This window comes from Taurulus bubalis, assembly GCF_910589615.1.
Source record: "Taurulus bubalis genome assembly, chromosome: 13".
NCBI lineage: Eukaryota > Metazoa > Chordata > Actinopteri > Perciformes > Cottidae > Taurulus > Taurulus bubalis.
Window position 1 is genome coordinate 25,684,611 of NC_136601.1, and position 20,613 is coordinate 25,705,223.

The window sequence follows — 20,613 nt, forward strand, 5'->3', positions numbered from 1 at the left end:
CAACAGCAAGTTAAGCCAGCGAGATAATGTATCTGATACACACAAGAGCCATTGTGAGGCCGTACTCGAGCACTGATGTGTTTTGAGCCAATCGCTAACGTTAGCGTGCTAACACGCTAACGACTACAAGACTGATGCCGAGCAGGTAAACTTGTTCTCCAGCGTGACATGACTGTGTTTGAAGAAGGGCCTTCCCTGAAGTTACAACGTCTTTATCCGGCAATAAAAGGTTGAGCATGTTTGACAAACTCACTTTAAAAACCACGAAAATGTTTTCTGAATTATTAGCAATGGCAGACGTAACACAGCGCCGCAGAACCGTCATACCTGGGAATGAGAAGTGTGCCTCCTGCTTCTTGAAGTCCACTCCTAATTTCAATTAGGAGTGGACTTCAATTAAATTCAATTAAATTAAATTCAATTCAGTTTATTTTATATAGCCCAAAATCACAAATACAAGTTTGCCTCGGAGGGCTTTACAATCTGTACACATAACATCCGGGACCACCCAGGACCTCACATCGGATCAGGATCTCCCCCAATAAAGATAGTAAAAAAGGGGAAGAAACCTGATGCACACATGGACGTGATGAACAAGAGTCAAGAGAGAAAAAAACTATTGCATAAACCATCTACCGTAAAAGTCGGGTTACAAGTCGCTCCCCGCTGTAGCAAGCTAGGAGCAGCGCTAGCTAGAAGCTGCTGCTAGCGCTGCTGCTAGCTCCCCGCTGCTGCTGCTACTGCTAGCGCTGCTGCTAGCTCCCCGCTGCTGCTGCTGCTGCCCGCGTCCCCTCTGCCCGAGTCGGGTGTCGAGCCGGGCCTAGTCCCGCTACCTTCGGTGGTTGTCGGGGAGCTAGCGGAAGTTAGCGGGGAAGTATCGGAGCGCTAGCAGCGGCCCTAGCTGGCTACAGCGGGGAGCAAACAGGGACACTGACCGAAGGTAGTAGTGGCTCGTAACCCGACTTTTACGGTAATCTCACTCTAGGAATGAAAACAAATGAACATACTTAGCTGAACTATTTCTTGAATAAAGCTTAGTTGCCAAATCCAACCAAGTTGGTGGAAAATAAGAAAGGATGCAGCATTTTGGAACTCCCATATGTGCTTTATTATGGAATATTGAGAATGTGTCTTAAAATCCCAAATAAAGCGTAGATCAGACCTGTCCTCATATTCATAATGTCTGTGAGCTCAGTATTCACAACATGCTTTAGTCTCGATCCAGACAAGAGTGTGTAGACACTTATTTTGAGTCTATTACACAATGAACAAGTTCCATAGCAACAAAAGTACGGAGGAGTGAAGTGTCTCACTTCCAGCTGCTCGCGCTGAATTTAACTCCTGACCTGGGCTCCTCTACAGCATCCAGAATAGTTCCCTCTGTGTAAACACTCTGCGTTGAAGACTCTGGTGCTCTTCCGGCGGTTACCCTCGCTGCTCTCGGTTTCCCCGGTGAAACGCCCACCGGCTCTAAAGCTGAGGTTCGACCCCGAAGAGCTATGTTGTGTTCATCTCCATCCTCTGAAAGTGGAGGGTTCAAAGTCAGCCGCAATGTTCTCACCCCTCTGTATGTTTGGTTGAATCCGCATGAGAGTCTCAAATCGCGAGCGAGATCTGGCCTTCTCTCGCTCTCTCTCTCTCGCTCCATCGCTCTCTCTCTCTCGCCCCGCTACATGTTACTCTGCCTCTCTCGCCCGGCCTCTTCAGTCTCGCTCGCCCCGAGCCCCTCCGCTCATCAATAACAGCGCTGTAATAAAGAAAATAGATATTGTTTGTGTCTTGTGTCTATGAGTGTGTATGTGTGTGTGTGTGTGTGTGTGTGTGTGTGTGTGTGTGTGTGTGTGTGTGTGTGTGTGTGTGTGTGCAAGAGGAGGACTATAGAGCTATAGGCAGAGAGAAAGATTGCATCGTCTATGGAGACACTAAGATCACATTTCAGCTAATAGTTTTCCAATCTTGCTTTCTCAGACACAAGTTTAGTCAGCTGTGTGTGTGTGTGTGTGTGTGTGTGTGTGTGTGTGTGTGTGTGTGTGTGTGTGTGTGTGTGTGAGATGCATTCCACTACAGTGAACATGATGGCTTTCACTGAAATCTCTATTGCCGTTGCAATCCCCAACTATTGTCGGTTGAGAAAAGTCATCTGTTACTCCATCCTCACGTGTGTGTGTGTGTGTGTGTGTGAGTGTGCAGAGCATCCTCACACACACACACACACACACACACACACACACACACACACACACACACACACACACACACTACTGAAGCATCGATTGGGTACCTGCTGTATTGAGTGTAAGGCGTACCCAGGGACCGTGCAGGACGTGGACTCATTGAAGCCAGTGAACGTGTTCAGGAGCCTAGAACCTTCTGTACTTTGTTCTCCAGGGAAAAAACAAGCTGAGGAGCTTCATCCTGGTCGTTGGCACCAGAGTCGGCAAGACGAGCTTCACCAGCCAGGTGGGACTGGAGAAGCTGTGGGGAACCAAAGCTTCTGCAGGAACCTGGCTATGGACACGTTCTCCCAGAGGCCTGAGCTTTGTGTCACATGACTTGAACTCAAGTGCGACTCGAATTATGAATCTGATGACTTTTTAACTGTCTACATGTAATCTAATCTCACCCCCCACTGGCTGCGGTTACAGAGCAGAGCATATTGGTTTATTTTCCATGATTATAAAAAAATTGCTTTATTTGTTTACCATTCAAATTTGCCTCTTTGGAAACCAGTTCTCATCACCAATCCCAGCCAACCAGCCCCAGAGCATTAGTAGAGTCTTGAACCATCAGATCCTTAATTGCTTGAGCTTTAATACAAAAAAGAAAACTTACACATCTATTGATCAATTAAGAATGGATACTATCAGGAGTATCAGAACATTGAGGGACTTTTGTAGAAGCCATCATATGATTGGTGTTTTACCTGTCTGTTTGATTCGTTATGCTTTGATGACGCAGTGACGTCAGCGTTACATACAGACGTCACCTGAGTGCAGCCAGGTGTGCTTTTGCTTAGAGAGCGGAAGGGGAACCTATTTTTAACCACATAAAGAGAACGCTCTGAGAACCCATTAAGATATCGACCTTTTGAAACGCATGTAGAGACGAAGCAGGTTTTTCTGTTCAAGAGGAGTTTTCATTTATTTTTATGTTCAACAATAAAAGGATTTGAAGTGACACTACGAAAATGCACGTTATTTTACCGACTACTTACGTTAGCATACAAAAGCTGAAATAATTTGAACAATCATTATTAGAATGTGAACTCTCGGTGCTGTTTCATCCTCGGTGTGAACCCTCGAGGCGACAATACTGTGTCTGCTTGTGTCTTTACGCCTCGACATTACGGCTGCACAGCAGCGCCTCATCTCCATGCAGGTCTTTAGGCTAAGGAGGCCGTAACAGCCAGTGACGGTGTATATTACTGCTCTGCTGCTTTCCATTATGCAGCTAATGATTCCCTGTCAAGTCCTATTGTAAATGAACCAGAGACACAAAAAGAGAGAGTGGGAGGGCAAAGACACAGGAGAGAGAGAGAGATGACATAAGTACAGGCGGAGAAGTTGAGATGTTGTCAAATTGGCCCAAACTGTGCTGCTGCAAACCTTTAAGGGGCCGCATGGTTGTCAGCTTCATTCTGTACCTTCTGTCTCCAACGCTCCTCTTCAGGCGCCTGATTGGCTGAAGAGCCAAACCGAGGAACTATCATCATATAGATGCTCGCCACGTTCAGCTCTTGAAATGCCTCTTTTCCAAGTGGCCAACGACATTTTTAACAGCAGGATAACATTATTTAAAGGACTAGTTTGGCATTTTGGTAAATTAGCTTATTTACTTTCTTGCAGCTTTTAAATAAAATGATCAATACTACAGTAATGCATGTGGGTTAGTACAGTATGAAGAAACTGCCTACAGCTTAGTTTGGCTTAGGATGTTCCCAGAAAGGCAAATGTGTTTAAAGATATATAAAGATATATAAATATGTATGTATTTATGGTGGTAATACGCCAGAAGGCAATCTGATTGTCACGCAGCATACAGTGTTTTTATCTATATCTTAAAAAATGAATGCGCTGCAGTCAGTATCCACATAAGTGTGAACCAGGAATTCTGACAGCTGCTGACAGAAAGTCAGCGTTGATCTACTTGTGACTTCTGTAGGTGTGTTATTAGAAACCATCATGTTTCCCAAACTCCCAGGAAGCACTTGTGTTCCCTGTGGAGACGGACGTTTATTGTGACGACCGCATGCTTCCTAACCGACGGAGAATGACACGAGTTGCTGGATTCACGTCGGAAGACGCTTCTAAATTTTTTTGGGGGATACGTTGGGTAATTCTCTAATCCTCCCTCAGTTACTTAGCAACAGCCACGGCGAGGCGGAGGACCCAACATGGCCGACGCTGCAGCGCGGTCACCAACCACCACTGAGGTCTGACCACAGACTTCATCATCCTGTCTCATTGGAACGCCGATAGCCCCGAAGAGACACACACACACACACACACACACACACACACACACACGTGCAGCCCTGCATTATTCACTGGTAATTAGGACGTCAATAAGCAGCTACAGCAGTGTGGCCCTCGCTCCAGCATTTAGACGCAGAGACACACACTCTCCTTTAATTGCCCTTCAGTCAAATGCGTTAGCACTTATTTCTACTCACACACACACACACACACACACACACACACACACACACACACACACACACACACACAGTCCCACTTGTGCATTGGTCCATTCAGACTCCCCATGGAGTGAATCTGCCACACTCTTAACACCCCCTACAGGCTTTTTCTTGTTTTTTATCCACACACACACACACACACACACACACACACACACACACACACGCATGCAGAGAGCTCGCACGCTAAGGACGAAGACTTTAGTTCATCAGCGTCACGCTCTGTTTTTAACTTCCTCCCTCGCTGGTCTCCCTTCTCTCTCCTCTCACTGAACGTCTCCTGACTGCAGCTCAACTACACTTCTCTCATTTTGCCTTTTTGTGGTTTGCTTCGCTCTCCCGTCTCTCAGCTTTTATCTCACTGCCTCCACTTTTTCTTCCTCTTTTATTTCCTTTCTCATTTCTCCGCCTTTCACCTTTTGCATTTCTCTCTCTCTCTTTCTGCAAAGTCTTTTCTCCATGCGTCTCTTTTCTTCTTCTTAATATCCTTTCATTATGTTCTGCGTCGACTGAAGTCTTTCTGAGTTCAGGGTCACGGGGGGAAGCATGCTAGCTGATCACGTTAACTCCCTTCACCTGGGCTGAACGCCCGCTGTGCAGCTGAACCGTGTTCAGACACAACTTCACTTCAAAGTAAACCTCTGCACAGCAGATCTCCACCTCTTTACCGCTCAATGTCCACTCTTTTCTCTTTTGTCCTAATTAGGAGAGAGCACATGCGCCCACCTTATAAGCACCGCGCCCCCAAAACCCTCGCGCCCATTATCGGACAATAAAGGTTTTCCTTTGACGTTTCCTTCATTTTCTCCACAACCACATGGTTGTTTAACTTCATTTAAAGTGTCAACAATACTGCAACCCTTTTGAGAAGACATCGGCTCTGTACAAAATAATAAAAGTAACCGTTAATGGGGAACGTAGTTTTCTCATAACACTTTTAACTTTTCCATTTCTGAACCGATTTACACAGTTTTCTTTTCTGAAAAACCTTTGAATCACCCCGACACTTTGTTTTTCTGTGGCTTTCATTGCAGATAATTGTTCTTTCCAAAAAGGTGTGTTATTAGTAAGTGGGACTGAAGGGTCTGGAAGCACACATTCTGAACATGTTGGAAACCGCTCGAAAAGCATTTTCGGCCAATCTTGCTTAGATCATGGTGGTTATTCATAGGTATGATCAACATATGTTATAATATACAATATCAAATATATGTTTTTTCACAAAGAAATTCTGAAAAAAACGATAAAATAATAAAGTATTAGAACTCATTTGGGGTTCATACGACTACTTGAACTACTTGAACATGGTGAACTTTGAGAAGAGCTTTAAAGGTCAACATCTAGTCCCTAAACAACTATAATGTGTTTGTTGTAATTGGTCTGTTGCGATATCTTTAATAACTCATGCTGCGTTCACACCAATTTAGTGTTTTTAGTAGATGACAGTAGATTACATGCAACGTCAATGCACTGATGTGAATGGTTGCGAAAAAAAGGTATTTTTCCATCATTCGCCTTTGAAGTGGTGCAAATTTGCGCGAGTTTAAATGTTTCAACCCGGGCAAAACATTTGCGAAGCGTCAGCCAATCAGCGTTGAGAAGCTCCGCCCCTCATCACCCGTCCTGCCGCTGCTGCATCAAACTGCTGCTGGTCCTGAAGTAGCGCTGCTAGCGGCTTCATTCATAATATTATGAACCCAGACAGCATGGAGTTTGATGTTCTCACGTATGTGGAGTTTACACAACAAGTATGAAGCAGAACTAGTGGTTATTTCCAAGGTGGACGGAGGAAACGGTAACTGTTTTTACAGAGATTACAGAGTATTCGCAACGCTTTTGGTGTGAACGCAGCTTTACTGTGTTTTTTATTTTTCAATATAAACCTCCGTCTTCACAGGAAGTAATGTTTAGGCAAGACACTCAGGTGTAGAAAACCAGAGCGTGGTTCACGTCAGAGTCGTCGGGTCGGGGGGGAATGAAGTGATGTCATCCAAAAGGAAACGTGAAGAAGTGAGCTGTCCCGCCCCAGACGACAGCAAGGAACACAATGAGAGAGAGAGGCGGCATAACGCCCGCTGAGCCCTGATCAGCCGAGTGGTGAACCAAGGGGTCGTCTTTATATATGTCATTTTTTCGCCCTTAAATGATCAGATCTGTTAATTCCATCGGCTTAAGCCACTAATGTCTGACCCATGATGCTCTGAGTGTTGCATGAAGCCTCCAGACCCTCAGAGCTCATGAGCCAGATCAGCATCTAGTTTTCTATTCAATTATCTGCTGCTTAGTTCTCCTCTCCTCCCCATTGTCACCTCCTTCCCTCCCTCTCTTCCTCCATTCACTTTTCTCTCTGCCTCTGCATCCTCCTTTCCTCCCCTTCTATTCTGCACTCTTCTTGATTATTTCATGTCCAACCACCTTCTCCCGGCCTCTCCTCCTTCTCTCCCCCTCTCTCTCTCCCCCTCTCCCCCTCTCTCTCCGTCTCTCCCCCTCATCTTATCTGCTCTCCTGGCTCCGGCCCAGTTAAATTACCAGTTCTACAGAGCGATGGTGACAGAGTGCAGAACTTAATTACACAGCGGCTGACAGCGAGGACTTGGTGTTAGATGTTCTCTTTGTCTGATTCTTCCTCTCTCTCCTTCTGCCTCATCGTTTTGCTTCCTCTTTCTTCTGGGTCCCTTTCACTTCCTCACTTTTTGCTCTCCTTCAACTTGTGTCCTCGCCTCTCTCCCTCTATTTAACGGCGTGTTATGTGCTGCTTATTATTGGGTGTTGGATGGGGGCGTCTGGACGGCTGTATGTGGAACAGACGGGTCACAGTGTGATCAGGCAACGAAGCCAATGAAGAAGTGTCTTAAAGCTGCATTCTTTCTAATGACCAGCAGGGAGTGTGTGCTACAATTTAACACATAAAAAACTAGTTAAAAAAATGAGTTTATGTCTCAATCTCTAGTTTCAAGTCTTCTTCAATACAGCATGATGTAAATTATGGTCATTTAGAGTCAAAAGACCATAAAGCAGGGGATGCTTTAGGGGCGGGGCTACAAGGTGATTGACAGGTCGATTTTCACTGTGTGTTTACAGTGTAAACCAAGAAATACAGTTGAGGTTGAAAGCATCTGATAGGTTGGAAGTATTACTGTTGGTATATATGTAATATGTGTACTGTAAGGAACATGATAGAGGAGGTAACCATTGTTCAGGTAGCAGATATTCAGGTTGTATATTCAGCGATTATGAAGAAAAAAGCCTTTTAATGTTATTGTTACCATATTCCATTGTTAAGATATCCAACATAATATGCAGCTATTTATGCTTTTGCACATGAAAGTATAAAAACCTGATCCGGTGGTGCATTGCGTTAGTCTGGTGATCAGCAGGGATCACACTGTGTGTGTAGCATGATGTGTGTTCAACAACAGCAGGAAAACACAGCAAACACACACACACACACACACACACACACACACACTCAGCTGTTGAGATTCAGCCGCTCACCTCGCATCACGTCTGATGGGTTTGTCTTAAATATCTGAGAAACAAAGAGGAGTTACTGAACGGAGCCTCATGTCATGTCGGGGAAGGGAACGCATCCAAACACTCTAATCCTGAGTTTAGCTATTGTTCTTTCTTTCTACGGATGCACTTAAGTATCTGTGTGTGTGTGTGTGTGTGTGTGTGTGTGTGTGTGTGTGTGTGTGTGTGTGTGTGTGTGTGTGTGCGTTGCTGTGTGTGTGTGTGTATGTGTGCGTTGCTGTGCGTTGCTGCACTTGTGTTTCCTATCCAACGGGGGACTTGAGCATCGTTACACCCTCCAAGTGGGGACGCCTTACCCAACAGGGGACGTTTTGGAGGTCCCCTGTTCCGTTTAAATAAAATCAATCTTAAATCATGTCTCAACCCTCTCTGTTGAATGTAGTTTTTACTTTTAGCCAAGTGGAGACTCTACGGTGTGTACGTGCTCAGCACTGCTCCTGCTGGCTGCAGGAGGGATTGTAAGGACCCGCTCACACACTCCTGTTTAACACTCCCCCGTTGTGTGAACGGCTTAATGATGTGCACACAGCACACGGTGAGCGTGTGAGTCCAGCAGTGAAGTGCTGTTTTTATAATTCATCACGCTATAATAAATGCATGCCTGCAAAAGAGATAGAGGTAAAAAAAATAAAAAAAATAAGTGTGTGTGTGTGTGTGTAAAATAGAGAGTGTATAAAGTAAGAATAGTCAATGGCATGCATTGCAGACGACAGATAAAGAACCTAATATATGAATAATCACAAGTGAGGAGAGGAGGTTTACAGCTGGGAGTACTTTCTTCTTTGGCTGGTGAGACACTGATGAAGTGTGTGTGTGTGTGTGTGTGTGTGTGTGTGTGTGTGTGTGTGTGTGTGTGTGTGTGTGTGTGTGTGTGTGCACGCTTGCATCTCTCTGCACATTCTGGGTGTGTGCATGTGTTAAGGGGGTAATTAATAGAGGGTTGCATATAGTCTTTTCCCCTGGGCCCCCTGTCCACATGCATTATTGTCAAGCACATACACACACACACACACACACACACACACACACACACACACACACACACACACACACACACACACCTCAGCATCCATGCAAGTGGACAAGTGTTTCCTCAAATATACTTTATGGGAGTTTAACACAGACACAAACTCACAGGACAGTGATGTGTAGCATCATGATCGTGACGTCCGACTACAATCAGCCTGTTGTTGTTATTCAATCATAATAATAATAATATCATGATGTCACAGCTTTGGGTCTGACATAACGATGAGTTGCTGGTAGAGATGCACACACATTGTGTATACATTTTAGGACATAATACAACTTTGTTTCTTCCAGATTGAAGATGAATCGACTTATTTTCCCTTAATTCAAAATTCCAGAAATTAGGAATTTGCAAATATGTTCAGTTCATCCAGCGGACCCTTCTGCTCTCCGTTTGAGTTTACACATCCAGCTTTCATTGATACAGGTTCATGTTCATGATCGTTGGGGGATGCCTCACATTTGAGGGATACAATAAACATAAGATGTGTTGCAAGACATGCATCTTTCCAAGTAAATTCATTTCTGACAGCAAAACAGCACTGCTCATATGTGACAGTAAAATCCAGAATGTTATAACTAACTGTGTAAGGTGAGAGCTGTTTCCCCTCCACCTATTGTTCCACTGTTTTGAATGGACATAAGAACATATTTCAATGTGTGTTTTCATTTCTTTGCTTGTTTTGGACGGTCAAATGGAGTAATGACGCAATCTCTCAATGTTGCCATCCCACACCTCACCTCTAACACTCATAAATATCTTGTTTCACCCTCTGCATTGATGCAATCGGCTCATGTTGAAAGCAAGATGCAGGGGGAGGTGTAAACACGTCTCCCTCTGAGGCCGAGGGACGGCCGACACATTACTCTTTCATGAGCGGACGGTCTCTCAAAGTCTCTTGTTTTCAAGGAAATAAAATGATCGCGGTACAATAACAGAAGTGCAATAACACAGAGTTGTGTGAGTGTACGGGTACTCAAGGTTGTTTGTGTGTGTGTGTGTGTGTGTGTGTGTGTGTGTGTGTGTGTGTGTTTGTGTTTGTGTACGTGCAGGATGGAAGCCTTAGGTGTACCGAGTCAAAGCCATGTCAGCCTTTATCAATATTTGACTGCAGAACCAGAGCGTGGATGAATCTTTAATATGACCTTGGAGCACAGCAGTGGAGGCGTGTGGGACGAGAGAGAGGGAAGATGTGTCGGGGCGGCTTTGATTCTGAAAGCTCTAAACTAAACTCAGTGTCATGCAGGGACTGTTCACTCCATGACTGAACGATTAAGGGACCATCTTTATGTTTCTACTTTACTTTCATGAGAGAACAATCAACAGTGACAGTGTCCTGGTTGCTCCTGACTTAGAACCCCGATGAGAGAGAGAGAGAGAGGAAGTAGAGGAGAAGAATGAGGAAACAGAGACACATGAGTACAAACTGGATGTCACAGGTGAAGATGTAGAATGTTTCTAGAGTATAGAGGCCATAGTTCTTTTTTTGTGTCGACATTGAAGCAGAACTCTGCTTCTGGAATCATTCAGTGCAGAATAAAAGTCTTGATTCAGTTCTTTTCCCCCTTCAAATGAATAATGAGACACTCTACTCGCCACTTGGAGTTCATTCATAAGTTCCCATCACGTGTTGCGTTGTTGTGTTCGGCGCCCGCTTGCTTCCTTCACCCTCTCCATCCGGTTGAGTCGTCGGTCTAATCCTCACAGACAAAGCCAGCAGTAGAGCTCCAGTCAGGGATGAGCAGGGTTCACATCCTCATCTGTTCATTCTGTAGTTTGGTGAGCGAGGCTTACTGCTAAATCACTGCTACTTCGTCACAGTCTTCACACGGCCGGCGGTTTAAACGCGTCTTTAAACGCATCATTATTATAAATTGCTCCCAAAAGCTCTGATTGGCTGAGAGGCTCGGCCACTAAAGCCTCCTTCAGCCCTGTGAGCGAGGAGGAGGTGAAGCGCTCGGTGACATCGTCGCCCTCCGTTGGGTCTCACTGGCTGGAAACAAGTTCCCAATGATGAGATGTAGCCCTTTAAGCCCTAACCCTAATAACCCTAACCCCTAATCCTATTTATTGTTTGAGTTGTGTTTCAAGGTTGTACATCAGGATTATATATTATTGTAGCCCTGATTTTTATGTTTAATTTGATACCTAACATGTTTTTTTTTTTTGGGGGGGGAGGTATTTATACCATGATTTTTTCTTGATTTTCCTGATATACAGGCTAAAGTTCCATCTCAACTTGATTACTGTTTAGTGGAAGCAACTGAACGTAGCGGCTATCTGTAGCGGTTAGCAAGCTGTCTTTGCTAATGCCGCCAAAGTGCTGTCAACACAGAAACCAGCGCTCACTCTGACGGACACACACCAGTGAGCATCCAGGCCATTTCAAAAGGGGGAGGGGTTTAGGGTGACAACATGTTACGCAATAAAGAACTATCACACGCCTCCACTAATCAGATCGGACGGCTCCAATATTGTAGTATTATACATTTTGTGGAATTACACTCCAGCTTTTGGCTGCGTAGCATTGTTTCTGATCCAAACATTTCCAATAACTCACTTTATCTATGGTGACGAACACTAAGAGACATATTCATCACAGAAAGAAAAGAAAAATAATACCTCAATAAGCTGAATCACTTCATATTAGGATTTTGTTCGGCGATTTTTTTTTTTGTGCTGCGGTCAAGTAAAAAAAAAAGAAGAAATCTCAGCAGTAATCCATAACCTTTAGTTATCATTATGGAAATACTGGAACAAGTGTCTGTATGTTTTTAACCACGAGTGACTTTTTAACTGCAATGATTTCCTATTCTATATATTGTTGGTGTATTTGTGTTTGTTGCCCATGAGTCTGAAATAAAAGGAATATATATATATATAATAATCACACTGATCAGGGACCCGATAAACACTTAACCAACGAAAAGTATAAGACGAATGAGTCCCTGACTGTCTGGAATCGTTGTCTGAACAGAAGAGACGCTCCTGTGGAAGCAGCTGAAGAGAGAGCGCCTCCTGATGGAGGTGTGTTCTCACCTCTGCCGGTGTGACATCACTCACCTGCAGCGCTCTCCCTCCAGCTGCCGTAGTACAATGAGAGCTCATGAATGTTGAATCCCTTCTTCCCGTCTCTGTTCCCTCGTCCTCTGTCACCGTCTGCATTCTCCGCCGTGGTAAATTAGTCATTTGCCTTTTTGCCCTCGCTGCTGTGAACACCAGCTGAGGCCGAGCATCTCATCGCTGCTCAAACATTTACAGACCGAGTGGATCTATTTGAGGCTCTTTTGCACATTGTCCCGTATTGTTTTTCCTTTCTTTTTTTAACGATTCTTCTTAATGTACCTCTTAGTTCTTTGAGCTTCGTAGAGTCGTTCTCATCGTGCAGCACCAGGCGACACGGGCGCAAAAACCAGAGCGTCGACGTTTCACTGGAGGAAAGAAGCTCAAGATGCTCAGCCTAGGATGCATTTAATGAAACATAGGAAGTGTGTGTGTGTGTGTGTGTGTGTGTGTGTGTGTGTGTGTGTGTGTGTGTGTGTGTGTGTGTGTGTGTCAGTAGAAAAGACAGCTCTATATGTGTGTTTTGTTCTTTTCGTCTCACTCAAAGCCAGTCGGCGCACACACACACACACAAACACATACACACACACACACACAAACACATACACACACACACACACAAACACATACACACACACACACACACATACACACACACACACAAACACACACACAAACACATACACAAACACACACACAAACACATACACAAACACACACACAAACACATACACACACACACACACACACACACACACACACACACACACACACACACACACACACACACACACACACACACACACACATACAGTTTCTCCGTTATATACTGCACAATGCAAATATGTCTCTTGTGACACTGAAGCCCGACAAACACACACACACCCTCTCTCTCTCTCCCTCTCTCTCTCTCTCTCTCTCTCTCCCTCTCTCCTTCTCTCTCTCTCTCTCTCTCTCCCTCTCTCTCCTCTGCATGCGTGGAGTTACCGAGCGATTATATCGGACTGAGATCTAATCGCTCTTTGATCTCAGCTTTTAGCTGCGTCAGAAAACACACACACACTCAGAGGCACTCACGTTCTTATGCATACACACAAACTGTCTGTCTAAGCACATCAGGTGGAGGTCTTTAAAGGCAGAAACTAAGTGTCTGGATGTGAATCAGCTTAAAGAGACTAAAATAAATACAGTTATAGAAATGCATCTCCTTCCTGAGTATTGAGGAACACACAACATAGACGGATGGCCGTCCTCAGGCTTTGTCTGATGTGTTTTGTCCCTCCCCTCTTGCCGTATCAGCCCAGCAGAGATGGAGATAAGAGTCAGCGTTATCTTCCTGCTCGCCATCTCACATAATCTATCGGTTCTGTCTGGAGCGCGGACGCCGTTAAGATCTGGCCTTGACTGAGACGAGCGGAGACGGATGGAGGGATGAGGAGGAGGAGGAGGAGGAGGAGGAGGAGGAGGAGGAGGAGGAGGAGGAGGGAGGACGCGTCCGCTAAACTTCTCCTTCATGATCACAGCCGTTGGTCCGATGCGTATGCAGCACGCACAGAGAGAAGCAGCTGTGTTTGGAGGACGATGTGAAACTTTAACATGCCCAACTTCTACCATTTTTCACAAAAATATATATCCTTGAATTGAATGGTGTGATGGGATAAGGACACGACTGAGGAGCTGGAGCCAAAACGCTGGAATATTTCCAACCAATTGCAGCAGCAAAGTGACTCTGCAATGGAGAGATCAGCACACGGAGGTGTGGAGAGGAGGAGAAGAACGAGTAATGAACCAATTCCATTCAAAGCTTCTCTGGAGTTACTTTGTAGTTGTACCAACTGCAGGTTTCATCCTTCATTTGTGACGCCTATGAGAAATAATGTGGCGTAAATCATACTGTAGATATACCAGGGCGTTGTTTTGTATGTTATCCAGGGAATCAGGAACGACCTTTCAGACACCCCCAGTAGAAGGAAAAGTTCATGTCTATGTTTTGTCTTAATTAAGCCAAACAATTATATTTCGCTAAACCTAAATCAGTAGATATCTGAACCTGATGGACTTTTATTTTGAAAAGATCGCAACGAGCGTAAATTGACTCGCGTTGCTGCCTTTCTGAGGAAAACATGCAAAAGACGAGGAGCAACTTTTGGCAGGACATCACAGCAGGAGGTATGATGCATTATTGACATGCATGTTGCATTGCTTCCCGTTGCATTGCGTCCTGCAAGCAGCTGTGTGCGTGCACACGGTGCAACATGCGTCCTCCATGATGCAGCTGAAAGATGCCCACTCAGCACTCATGGACGTTGCCTCACGCTGCAGTCGTCCTATGCTGGAGTATCAGGTGGCTTCAGGGTGAGCAGCAGGAGGAGGAAAGCATCCTCCCTGCTGAAGTGTCCTTGAGCAAGGCGCCTGACCTCGGATGTGAGGATTGGACACAGGGCCTTGTGTTGTGTGTTTGTTCTCACACTTGTTTGCTATGTTAGTGTTGATCTGTATGAAATGCTCCGTCTCCTCACCGACCGCCCGGCGTCTCTCTTTGCTGCAGTGGGTGCTACATCAAAGCACAGCGGGGAGACCGACAAAGGGAAACGCTAGTTCCTATCCATATGGTGTCCAGCAACACACACACACACAGACACACACACACACACACACACACACACACACACACACGAGCAGCGAGGGAGAGAAGAGATCTATCAGCCTATCTTTGGCCGACTGTAGCGGTCGCCCACATAAATGTCCGCTTGGCTCTGCTCTGATCACATAATTGCTCTGTGCACACCTCTCTCCCCCCCCCACACACACACACACACACACACACACACACACACACACAGAAGGAGTGCACACATTCAGTGAGCATACACTGAAGCACACTTAGTTTTTACACACACACACACACACTTAAAACCTGGACATATACAGCGCCCACACACACACACACACACACACACACACACACACACACACACACACACGCACACACACACACACACACACACACACACACACACACACATACACACACACACACACACACACACACACACACACACACACTGTTCAATCTGACATGATATTCACACATGCAGGTATCCTGCCAGCGTACGTGCGCGTCCACATACAAGCGAATAGCAAACAAAAACTCCCACCTGCTCTCCCACACAGCCGGCAGGGCGAGAGAGGAGATGACGGAGGAGAGAGAGGAGAAGACGAGCGAGCGGCGCGGCGAAGCTCTGAAACCCCGAGCTTCACAAAAGACGGATTTGCCCCGACACAAAGCGGTAAACTGTGCTGCTGTCTCTCCGTCTGATTGAGATGAGTCACCGCTCTGCTGCGATGAGATGAGGTCTGCAGCAGGAGACGCACGGCGAGGACGGTGTGCGAGGACGGTGTGCGAGGACGGTGTGTGAGGACGGGTGTGTGAGGACGGTGTGTGAGGACGGTGTGTGAGGACGGGTGTGTGAGGACGGGTTTGTGAGGACGGTGTGTGAGGACGGTGTGTGAGGACGGTGTGTGAGGACGGTGTGTGAGGACGGGTGTGTGAGGACGGTGTACGAGGACGGGTGTGTGAGGACGGTGTACGAGGACGGGTGTGTGAGGACGGTGTACGAGGACGGGTTTGTGAGGACGGTGTACGAGGACGGGTGTGTGAGGACGGTGTACGAGGACGGGTTTGTGAGGACGGTGTGCGAGGACGGGTTTGTGAGGACGGTGTGTGAGGACGGTGTACGAGGACGGGTGTGTGAGGACGGTGTACGAGGACGGGTTTGTGAGGACGTGTGCGAGGACGGTGTGTGAGGACGGTGTGTGAGGACGGTGTGTGAGGACGGTGTGTGAGGACGGTGTGTGAGGACGGTTTTGTGAGGACGGTTTTGTGAGGACGGTGTGTGAGGACGGGTGTGTGAGGACGGTGTGTGAGGACGGGTGTGTGAGGACGGTGTGTGAGGACGGTGTGTGAGGACGGGTGTGTGAGGACGGTGTGTGAGGACGGTGTGTGAGGACGGTGTGTGAGGACGGTTTTGTGAGGACGGTGTGTGAGGACGGGTGTGTGAGGACGGTGTGTGAGGACGGGTGTGTGAGGACGGTGTGTGAGGACGGTGTGTGAGGACGGGTGTGTGAGGACGGTGTGTGAGGACGGTGTGTGAGGACGGTTTTGTGAGGACGGTGTGTGAGGACGGTTTGTGAGGACGGTGTGTGAGGACGGTGTGCGAGGACGGTGTGCGAGGACGGTGTGCGAGGACGGTGTGCGAGGACGGTGTGTGAGGACGGGTTTGTGAAGACGGTGTGTGAGGACGGTGTGCGAGGACGGGTTTGTGAAGACGGTGTGTGAGGACGGTGTGCGAGGACGGGTTTGTGAAGACGGTGTGTGAGGACGGTGTGTGAGGACGGTGTGTGAGGACGGTGTGTGAGGACGGTGTGCGAGGACGGTGTGTGAGGACGGTGTGTGAGGACGGTGTACGAGGACGGGTGTGTGAGGACGGTGTACGAGGACGGGTGTGTGAGGACGGTGTACGAGGACGGGTGTGTGAGGACGGTGTACGACGACGGGTTTGTGAGGACGGTGTGCGAGGACGGGTTTGTGAGGACGGTGTGTGAGGACGGTGTACGAGGACGGGTGTGTGAGGACGGTGTACGAGGACGGGTTTGTGAGGACGGTGTACGAGGACGGGTTTGTGAGGACGGTGTGCGAGGACGGTGTACGAGGACGGGTTTGTGAGGACGGTGTGTGAGGACGGTGTACGAGGACGGGTGTGTGAGGACGGTGTACGAGGACGGGTTTGTGAGGACGGTGTGCGAGGACGGTGTGTGAGGACGGTGTGTGAGGACGGTGTGTGAGGACGGCGTGTGAGGACGGTTTTGTGAGGACGGTTTTGTGAGGACGGTGTGTGAGGACGGGTGTGTGAGGACAGTGTGTGAGGACGGTTTTGTGAGGACGGTTTTGTGAGGACGGTGTGTGAGGACGGGTGTGTGAGGACAGTGTGTGAGGACGGGTGTGTGAGGACGGTGTGTGAGGACGGTGTGTGAGGACGGTGTGTGAGGACGGTGTGTGAGGACGGGTGTGTGAGGACGGTGTGTGAGGACGGTGTGCGAGGACAGTGTGCGAGGACAGTGTGTGAGGACGGGTGTGTGAGGACGGTGTGTGAGGACGGGTGTGTGAGGACGGTGTGTGAGGACGGGTGTGTGAGGACGGTGTGTGAGGACGGTGTGTGAGGACGGGTGTGTGAGGACGGGTGTGTGAGGACGGTGTGTGAGGACGGGTGTGTGAGGACGGTGTGTGAGGACGGGTGTGTGAGGACAGTGTGTGAGGACGGGTGTGTGAGGACGGTGTGTGAGGACGGTGTGTGAGGACGGTGTGTGAGGACGGTGTGTGAGGACGGTGTGTGAGGACGGTGTGCGAGGACAGTGTGCGAGGACAGTGTGTGAGGACGGGTGTGTGAGGACGGTGTGTGAGGACGGGTGTGTGAGGACGGTGTGTGAGGACGGGTGTGTGAGGACGGTGTGTGAGGACGGTGTGCGAGGACAGTGTGTGAGGACGGGTGTGTGAGGACGGTGTGTGTCGGGACAGCCGGGGAGACTTTTTTTGGAAAGTTCCTCTCAAGCACATCGCTAAATCTCTGCCAGCTGCAGCGGCTCATGTTCAGTGGACGAGCGTGACCTTTGACCTACACTTCGAGGACAGAATCTCGTACTACTTGTTCTGTATCTTACATAAGAAGTCTTACTACTGATCTTCAATGGGCTCTGATAGGTTCCCTTTTTGCCATAAAGGCCCATTTATATTGTCTGTGTGTAAAATTAAATATTCACAACTGAATGAATAACACTCACATAAAAGAAAAAGACATCGTCAGGCAGTTTCTATGAAAGGTACAGCTTGACTACCGTAAAAGGCGGGCTCCTACCTCCGGTCAGTGTCCCCGCTGTAGCAAGCTAGCGCTGCTGCTAGCTCCCCCATGGCCGCTGCTGCTGCTACTGCCCGCGTCCCCTCTGCCCAAGTCGGGTGTCGAGCCTGGGCTGGTCCCGCTACCTTCGGTGGTTGTCGGGGAGCTAGCGGAAGTTGTGGAAGTTGCGGAGAGGTAGCGGAAGTTAGCGGGGAACTACTGGAGCGCTAGCATGAGCGCTAGCTGGCTACAGCGGGGAGCAAACGGGGACACTGACCGAAGGTAGTGGCGGCTTTTATCCCAACTTTTACGGTATTTAGGAATAAGCTTATTCACTTCCTTGCCTGTCGGGTAAGAAGATTGGTATCACATTCATGTCTGTTCAGTAAATATGTCAACGAGTCAGTTGCTAGTTAGCTTAGCATAGCACAAAGACTGCTAACAGTGGGGAAACAGAGAACCTGGTTCTCTCCACAGGTAACTGAATCCATACTAAATACAAATTAAACTCACTAACTAACACATTTTATATTGTTTAATTCATTTGTACAAAACCAAAAGTAAAAATCTCCACTTTCTGGAGAGTGACTCCATAGGTTGCTCAACTCTACCAGGCCCAAAAGAGACTAACCGTTTAAACCAGTCTTTATGCTAAGCTAAGCTAGCCAGCTGCTGCTGGTAGCTTCATATTTACCACTAAGACCCACAATCTTCTCATCTAACTCTCGCCACAAACTATAAAACATGTTTTTCTTTTCAAAATTGTAAAAACTAAACCCACCAAATTCAAATGTTGCTGAATCCTGATTGGTGGTCAGGAGTACATGACAACTAAGCCCCGCCCACCTCAAAACCAGTCGCCACCTAAACTATGCTAACCGTTGTTCATATAGGATACCATCTTTAGTAGCAACACGCAAACAGAGAACACAACATGTTCAACCCTTTCATGCTCATAAGGTTGTTATTTTATCATCCTCCCATGCTGCGTGTGCAATGACCAAAAGGATCTTTAACGAATTGTTATTCCCTCGATCAAACCACCAGGACACACGCTGTCACTTACAGGCACAACACTGAGACAGGATTACATTACAGGGGAATCAATTCTAACCGGATCGGTGTAATTAGATGTCCTGAGTTGGCTCAAAAGTCGGTAAGTCATTTTCTGTGTTTCTTTGTCACTTTCAGTAATTGGCCGGCTTTATGGCAATACGATTACGAATGTTGTTGGTAATATTCATAATGACAGAACCTCTACTGTAGCTGTAAACAGAGCTGGAATGCAGAGCTCACAAAGCGGTATCGACAGCTTCCATACCGGATGTGACAGCCCGGCTAACGCTCCCCAACAAATCCATCCAGAACAAAAGACCACCGGCCGGCCGCCGATACCCAGACGAGCCCAGCAGCAGCAGCCGGGCCGATCGGAACGAAACCAGAGAGGCGGGAGGGTTAAGGGGTGAGGGTGGAGAAGAAAGAGCCAGATGGAGCAGAGGAACCTCCATGAGGTACCGCATCAGACAGGACCAGAGAGATGATGGGGAGGAGAGAGGTCATGGATTCTACATCAATAATGGTGGAAGAAGAGACATTTTATCGCTGTATTCCAGGGGAGACTGGAGAGTGTTTCGCAATGAGAGTAGATGATGGTGAAACAAAACAACAGCAAACAAAACCACAAAGATATCGGTGAGAGACAAACATCCTCTTGAAAAGAGACAAAGCCTGGGAACCCTCAAGCTGGTTTTGGGCCCACAGACAACAACACCGAGGCGGCTGGTCCTACCTGAGTTCCTCTTGGAGATGTACTTCACGCCGTCGCAGGCCCCCGAGGCCAGGAGGAGGAGGAGGAGGAAGAGGAGGGATAGAGCCTTCATCTCTCTAGTCTCCGCTGGCACCTTTTGGACAACGGGACACAGTGGAGGAGCGTTAGAGACACACTGACCCCGAGCATCACAGCGTGGTGCGTTCACAGGTCTGCTGCCAGGACCGGAGAAGCCACGACTAAGTTTATCCAAACTCTGATTCGAACCCGTCAGTGCCGCCCAGCCGAGAGATTTGGGCTCCATTTTCCCAGAATGCCCGTTAGCCAGGATTCATTTAAACTCTTAGCATTCCTGTAAAATTTGCCTTGAACTATTAGAGTAAATGCATGGTCTTGGTCTCTTTTGAAAGGTAACACTCTGAAGCTTTTTTCCCTCAATAGTCAGAATCACTTTAAGTGCTGCTGACACTGAGTTATGTGAGTTTGAACACACTAAAGTATAAGGTTTTTATTTCCGCCTGTACATTTCTTTGTAAATAGATGCCTGTAGATGGATGCCTGTAGATGACTATAAATGGGACTTATGGACTGAAGCCTTTTCTAGTCTCGACAGGATTCATTTAGAACGGAA

At 47.3% G+C, this 20,613-nt stretch overlaps 1 protein-coding gene across 1 annotated transcript in view; it reads right to left on the reverse strand.

The window, feature by feature from the left end:
• Nucleotides 1–20,094, reverse strand: part of il1rapl2 (interleukin 1 receptor accessory protein-like 2) — a gene marked incomplete at both ends in the record, with an annotated part of 321,581 nt that extends 301,487 nt beyond the window's left edge. The window contains one exon of the mRNA XM_079228492.1: nt 20,004–20,094. Within this exon, the coding sequence (XP_079084618.1) occupies nt 20,004–20,094 (91 nt within the window). The remainder of the gene's footprint in view (nt 1–20,003) is intronic.
• Nucleotides 20,095–20,613: the final 519 nt, after the last annotated feature.